Source organism: Haplochromis burtoni, unplaced genomic scaffold, assembly GCF_018398535.1.
Source record: "Haplochromis burtoni strain Fernald_Lab_line unplaced genomic scaffold, NCSU_Asbu1 Contig_372, whole genome shotgun sequence".
In the NCBI taxonomy this organism is placed as follows: domain Eukaryota; kingdom Metazoa; phylum Chordata; class Actinopteri; order Cichliformes; family Cichlidae; genus Haplochromis; species Haplochromis burtoni.
In genome coordinates this window covers 16,607-24,268 of record NW_024582733.1, presented here as the reverse complement: position 1 = coordinate 24,268, position 7,662 = coordinate 16,607, and the positions used below count along the sequence as shown (strand labels likewise).

The following is a 7,662-nucleotide window of genomic DNA, read 5'->3' as shown; positions in this document are numbered from 1 at the left end:
TGTGTGTGTGTGTGTGTGTGTGTGTGTGTGTGTGTGTGTGTGTGTGTTGGGTGGGGGATGGGGAGTTGCAATTGCACACCGCTGTCTGCACAAGTTTGTCCTGCCAACATTACAGCTTCCAAGAAATTTTCACCAGTTTTCTTCTGCAGAAATGTACATTTGTTATACACACAGCGCACTGCCACAATGAATCACCCTTAAATACCAGCCCAGGGACAGTTACTTTGAAGGTTTGTTATTCTGCAGCTGAATGACTGTGGAACAATCCAGAAAGGCAGCGGCCTGCCAAGCTAGCTGTGGACTTAGAAACAGCTTTTATGATGTCCTGTCTTCAAACCTACTGAAACATGTGAAGTTAAGCACAAAGTCACGCCTGTGCCAGAAAAGCAAATACATCAGCTTCTGTCTGGTGACCAAATATCTAACCAGAATCATGGTGCAGCCTCCAATGGATGTGTTTACATTTGATCATGTGCTTATTTCAGAAAACTCCAAATAAATCTAAATGTATGCACCAAAGACAAAATACCTGAAGATAAAAAGAAGAATTTAAAGGAATCACTAAAAGCTCCACACTGTAACTGCATATCTAAATGCATGTGTCACAGACAGCTACCTGCATCTTGACTGTGCTGATCGTGGCTAATTCAGAGTTAATTCCATGTAACATGAGCTTCTAACAGATTTCTCAGATTTATACTTTGTCATTTGATGCCATGTGATGTCTACACCCAATCAGCCATTTCATTTGTTGTTATTGTGATAAAATATCGTAAAAACACTGAACAGTTGTTGACAGGCAGAGTCAGAGATAACTTACAGCGAGGCCTGACGATGGGTCGATGAAGTCTGCCCAGAATCCTTCTCGCTGCAGCGCACAGCAGATCTCCCGTGCACCTGCAACAAACTACACAGCAGACACCACAATCATTAATTACTTCATTAATTACTGTAAAATAAATAATAAAGTGTCTCCTCCCCTTTCTTAATGAAACTCACGCATTTATTATCCGTTTCATTTTCACACTACAGATGGGATGTACTACATGGATGTGCTACTACCGTTTTTAACATTAGTAACATCTCATATAATGCACAGTTTCTGTAGTTCTCCAGAGGTGGACAGCTTTTCTAATAAACTCTTCAGCTCATCATCAGTGTTTCTTTTACAGACCTCTAATATTTGCAGTGCTTAGCTGTTGTAAAAGGTTTCTAAAATAACACTTACATTTATTTATTCTGAGTACTTGCTGTGATAATGTAGGGAGAAACCCTGTGATGTCTTATTATAGTGTAAGATATGTAAAACAGCTCAGCTTAGCATTTAACCTTGTCAAGCATCTGCTCTCTCTCATCTTCCACCTCAGCAGACCATGACGCCATATCGTTCTGCGTCTTCTGGGTAACCGTGACAACCATCATACCACAGGATGGAGCTTCAGGAAACATTGACTGGAAATCTGTTTATAATTAGGAAACACTTGCATTAGACAGGAACACCGCTTCTCATGAGAAATACAAGCAATTTCAAAGTTATGCAAGGCTGAAAAATAAATGTATGAAGGATGCAGTTACAGCGATGTACCTTTCTTTAAGAGTTCAGGACACGCCTGTGTGGCACACTCTACTCTCAAGTTGTCAAAGTACTGTTCAGCTGTGCTGACTTTGCCAGAGGACGCAGGATTGCCCTTGTTCTAAGAAAGAAACACACAGCTGTCAGAAAAGCGAATGTCACCACTCTCAGCGTATGAGCAACAACGGCAACGATACAAAACCTGGATATAGTTTCAGCATACACTGTTTTAATGTCTCTTCATTCTAAAATATTCAGACCGATGCTGGAGGTCTGGCTACATGAATCATGTCACACCCACGATTGGCTAGCGTTACATTTTTTACACTTGTTAGCACCACTAAGTCCACACCACACTCCAATGAAAAGTTCATTTTTGACTGATTAAAAATGCATAAAAAAATTTCACACATCATTTTATCTTAAACATGTGTACGTGCTTGTGTTAGTCCGTGTGGGGAAATGACTCCTCTGCATTTAACCCATTCAGCCAGTGAAGCAGTGGGCAGCCACCGAGGAGCAGTGTGTAGGGACGTAGGGGTACCTCAGGGTAGCCTTCCAATCATGTGGCAACCACTCTACCTACTGAGCTATCCCTGCATATGATTATTCATTGATAATCTATACATACTTCAACATAAAATTCCTGACATTTATTTAATTGCACCAGTGTTTGTGAAATTTGTAGCAAGATTAACATTAGTAGTAATAACACAGCATAGTTTGGTCCATATTTGTTTTGATTATTAAAAACATTCATAAGGTTCTCATTGGACTTACAGAGAGCTCTCTAACAGACTGGGCTAGAAGCCACTCATGCTTCTGATAGCAGGATGGAGCAGACAACACATCTGGTAGCATTTTGTCTGTCAGGCTCCTCTGTTGCTCTGTCAATCCTTCCAGCTGGCAGTCAAAGCCCACATTACCGGGCAGCGGGAAGCGCTGGTCCTGGGGCCCGAACGGCACCATTGTGTCATCAGGCCGTAGTGTCTGCAGTCCTTAAGCACAACATAACAAAGAAAAGTAGCATGCACACAAACTGAGTTTACACAAAGAAATAAGAAATTACAAATTTTGGTCAACCCAATATCACTTCATCAGAGTCCGAGGTAACGACTCTGTGTCAACCTCCGTATATCTCAATTTATTTTGTGTTATTAGGTCTATACCTAATACCTCATCTATACATAAGATGCATTAGATTAAATTACTGACTAGAAAAACATGTTGTAGTTAATTAATGTTCAAATGTATAAACTTAAAATAAGGCCATACCTTTAGCAGAGGGAGAAGTGGCCAAAGCGGGCTTATTTAAGCCTGAAGAATCAGCAGCAGAGAAGGCTCTACCTCCAGCCACACGATGCACCAACACATGGAGCCCTGGAAGGTAACTTACCAACCTGCTTCTGCTGCAAAGCACCTGCACATGCAAACAAACAGTACAACTGTAAATGGCAGTCTCTCAGGTACTAATAATAACAATAATAATGCTGAACTCAGACACCTGAAACACCACCAAAGGTCTACATCACAGGTGTCAAACTCCAGGCCTCGAGGGCCGGTGTCCTGCAGGTTTTAAATGTGTCCTTGATCCAACACAGCTGATTCAAATGGCTAAATGACCTCCTCAATATCTCTTGAAGTTCTCCAGAGGCCTGGTAATGAACTGATCATTTGATTCAGGTGTGTTGACCCAGTGTGAGATCTAAAACCTGCAGGACACCGGCCCTCGAGGCCTGGAGTTCGACACCCCTGGTCTACATGGTCAAAGGTTTACACCAGGGGCCTCGAGCTCCGGTCCTCGAGGGCCGGTGTCCTGCAACTTTTGCATGTGTCCCTGACGCAACACACCTGAATACAATTAGTAGATCATTAGCAAGCAACCTGACTGCATGCTGAGGTGGCAATTCAGCCATTTCATTCATGTTACAGCAGTTCATGAGTGAATGAACATGGTGCAATAAATGTACTGTTAAAAGTGTATTTTCCTTACATTTACTTGAGTAGGGTTAGAGGTTGCCACTTCAGCAACTTCAGTTCTATACTCTTGCTAATGACCTACTAATTGCATTCAGGTGTGTTGCAACAGGGACACATGGAAAGGTTGCAGGACACCGGCCCTCGAGGACTGGAGTTTGAGACCCCTGGTTTACAGCTTCATCTTGTCATCTGTCAGTTTGGAAAGTGATACAAAGGTTTTGGGATTCTAACAAAGTTTTTCCAGGAGTGATCAATGACTCATCCAGGAACTGCAAGCTTCATCTGCCTCAGGTCAGAGTTTCAACAATGACAAAAAGAGACTCGGCTAAAATGACATGAGGGTCCCAAGGCAGAAATGTAACCTTTTGGAAGGTCTCATTACATATAGAGAACAGAAAAAAAAACATATCAACAGTCAAACGTGGTGGTAGTGTTAATTGATGGATACATGAATTTTGCTCTCAACCAGAAAATCCTACAATCCTGAAGTCCAGCCATACGTTTGTACCCTGTAGCTCAAGCACACTTGGGTTATGCAGCAGGACAGTGATGTGAAAAATTCCCATTTTAATAAATGAATAAAAAAAAACAAAAAAAAACTGAAGTGCTCAGACAAAGTTCAGACTTTAATCTGAAGATGCTGTGGCGTGATGTTAAACAGGCCATTCATACTGAAATACCCTCTAAAGTTGCCAAGTTAAAATAATTATCCAAAGTGTCTCTACAGGAATGTCAAACATTAATGGCCGTTTATTGCGAACAGTCCAACCAGTTAATAAGTTTATTCAAAAACAAACAGGTGGTCTGGCATCAAACTGAAGCTCCCTACATCACCTCGTTCTCTGGTTATCACATTCACATACTCGTCTATCCAGCAGGTTGAAAAAAAAAAAATACCCCAATTACATTTTGTATTTACTCGGGTTATCTTCGTATAATATTACAAATGTTTGTATCTAAAACATAAATGTGAGAACTATGCAATAAATTTAAAATAGAAAGAAATATTTCACGTTATTCAGTGTTTACAGTGGTGCTCTGTGATGGTGATCACTGCAGAGCATTAACATCAGAATAAGATGAGAATATTACAAACTGTTGTTTGACAAACTTACACTGGTCATCCTAGCGTGCTTCTGATTATCTGCAGTATCCAGTGAAGTCTCTGTAAGAGTCCAAGATTGTGTCATCAGGAAACATTTCCAAACACATTCATCACAGAAGAAACGCTGTACGACTACCACACCATCCTGACTGATCCGCTGCTCAGTCTGCTTCACTCCTCTTAAATCTCATCTATTCTTTTTGAATCAGAATTAAGGAAGTTATGTATGAATCATATAAGCCACTCTGAAGTCCAGCAATCCTAATCAAAGATGAGGCATGTTTGCATAGCTAAGTGGACTGCTGCCCCCACGACTTGGCCCTGGATGGATGGAAATCCACTGACTGGATTGGTATCAATGTACGTCAATAGCATAGCTCTGCCACTGATCTGCTCAAATAGCTGGATGTAAGCATCTTAAGAAGCAATCGTGGTTTGAGAAACACACTGTTGATAGCCTAGGATAGCCGATGGTTATGGTGAAAAACAACTTATGCCAGGTGATGTATGGGGAAACAAACATTAGCATTATTTTACAAATTAAAAAAGAAATCTGCAAGAGTTCAAGGCACCGGGATTTTGATTAGGAGAATAAAAGCTATTTTAGCTATTTATAGATAAAAGGTTGATCCCACTACAGCTACTTCACAAAGATGGTTTTATTCTTTGTGATGTTTCGTTATACTGAGCAGAAAGCTCCCGATGTTAAACGTGGGCGTGTTTCCTAAACCAGCAGCTGACGGAGCGAACAGGTGTGTGCAGGTGAACTCGACACATCGTCGAACTATTCAGGAGTGTGTCGAGGGCAAAATGTCAGCTCATGATTTGAAACACGGAGGTACGACATCAAGCGGAAGCTGTTTTATAAATTAAAATAATCTCATTGTTGTCAGCAGATAATATTGATAATATTGAAATCTGCATTTGCACCAGCTGGAGATGGAGAGAGTCCTTTAATCTTGTCAAACTCCGAGACAGATTTGCACACAGAGGCGACCAATCGGTAAATATGACGAATCTGCGGATAGAATGTGTAAACAAATCTAACCAGTTAAAGTAAAACCAGTTAACTACTGTAATCTTTCGGCTTTAGATACATCTGGGAACTTCTAGTGAGTGTAATAGCACGTTTCACACGGTTTATCCTCACAGCGGTATGACAACCGATACATTTTAGTAAGAAACGCTATCTGCTGATAAGCTAACAAGAGCAGAACATAACTTACAGGATTTTAACAAGTCCAAACCAGATGACTGCGTTAGTTTGTTTCTATTTATACTTCCACAAAATCGTAGAAAAACAGTCGACCTTTGAAAACATGAAGACACTGTCCAAATGAACGCGGGCAACTCACTCTAACAACATTTCTGGCTTTGACCTCGGGGAAAGGGGGGGGGCTTCTTCGTTTTAGTTTCAAATGAGCTTAGAGGTGCATTACCGCCCCCTCCTGGACAGGAGTGTGAATCAGGAACTTGGAATATTGGGAATAAATTAAAAAAAACAATCTGCAGTATTGAACCCTTTCTTATCACAACTTTCAACAGTTGGCCATAGATTTGAGACAGTGCCTTTCCAAGCAGGGTTTCTACAGTAGAATGAATCTTCAGCTCCTCCTATTAACGTCTTCCTGTCCAGGACACAAGCCCAGCATACTAACAGTACATGCTGAGCAGATTCCATTTTTTTGCAGTGGGCACACAATCCCATTGGGTGCTTGCCTATTAGCTGTAGTGTTTTATTAAGACCTGTATGACCTATCCTGAGATGGGTAATTGTTATTTCACTATTTTGTGACCATGACCGAAATGTATCTGAATGTTGCAGAAATCAATTCCTGTATCGCTGATATCCCAGTGCTTCTGCCAAATTCAAAGGATTTGAATCCTCAGTGCATGAATCATTTTCATCTGTGCATCTGCTTCCCCAGAAAGTGCATTAAAATCCCCACAACATATTATTTTTCCTACACCCATGTGTGGGGTGTAGGGAACACCTACACCCTACACCTACATATTAAACACCTATAGTGTTTAATATGTCCCCAGTGATCCTTTTACATAATTTATAGTAGTTGATAATTACTGCCTCATCTTCCTCCATCCAAACCTTAACTGTGATTGTCTTGTGCTCTATATTTACACTGACTAATCTATATCATATTCCAGTTCACACAAATGTGGCCACCACCTTCTTTTGTATCATTCCTCATAGCTGTATATTCATTTATAAACAAAGTACCACTCTGCTTTTATCCATGTTTCCATATTACACATGGTTTTCTTTGCAGATGAGATACTGTTTTAGTTCCTGCCCATTAGCAATAAGACTTCAAGCATCCCACTGCAGAATATTTAGGACCACAATGAACTGCCTCCTCCTGGCTGTGAGCTAGGATTTCTACCACTCAGCATTTCCTGAGCTGTCTCCCACACAGACCCGTGATTCCCAGGTGTTTGTCTGTAGTCTTCACAATTATTTGGATTTTTTCAGTTTTCTTGTCTGTTTGAGTGGTGCAGTTTATTACAGCCTCCATAAATAGCACAAAATCATTTTTGTTCATAACCAAAGCTTCTTTTCTGCTTCTGCATGCCATCAATGGATTTTACTCTGGATCTCTGCTGCCCTTTTACTTGCCTCATAACCACGAAAAGCTGAGATATGCTCACCTCCGCAATTGCACCACTTTAACTTTGCTCTTTTTCACATTTACCATACTCGTGTCCACCTCCAGTGACATGTGTAGCACTTACGTGGAGTTACATAAAGTACCGATGGATAATCACCAAGGTAATAAGTAATTTGGGCTAGTATCAGAAGACTGAGAACGACTCTTAGAGCTCTGGTACACGAATGGCAGAGAAACCAGACAAACACAGTTGTGTGGCTTTTAAAAATACTTTAGTGATGTTAAGCCTTGTAAAATAAATTTGTAAACAACACAGTATTACAACAGGTTTTAACAGAATGTCAAGTATAAAAATTTCCCCCAAAGTAGCAAAAAAA

The 7,662-nt window shown here is 40.7% G+C and overlaps 1 protein-coding gene across 2 annotated transcripts in view; it reads right to left on the bottom strand.

Moving 5' to 3' along the window:
* The window catches only part of mmadhcb (metabolism of cobalamin associated Db), an 8,130-nt gene extending 474 nt beyond the window's left edge, over nucleotides 1-7,656 (bottom strand). Inside the window, exons 1-7 of one of the 2 annotated variants that reach the window (XM_005943417.3) lie at nucleotides 5,885-7,656; nucleotides 4,669-4,718; nucleotides 2,849-2,993; nucleotides 2,354-2,571; nucleotides 1,586-1,694; nucleotides 1,330-1,460; nucleotides 821-907 (exon numbers count right to left, since the gene is read on the bottom strand). In XM_005943417.3, the coding sequence (XP_005943479.1) occupies nucleotides 821-907; nucleotides 1,330-1,460; nucleotides 1,586-1,694; nucleotides 2,354-2,571; nucleotides 2,849-2,993; nucleotides 4,669-4,677 (699 nt within the window). In that variant the 5' untranslated portion in view covers nucleotides 4,678-4,718; nucleotides 5,885-7,656. The other variant, XM_014340450.2, reaches the window with a different exon arrangement.
* Between the last annotated feature and the right edge of the window lie 6 nt (nucleotides 7,657-7,662).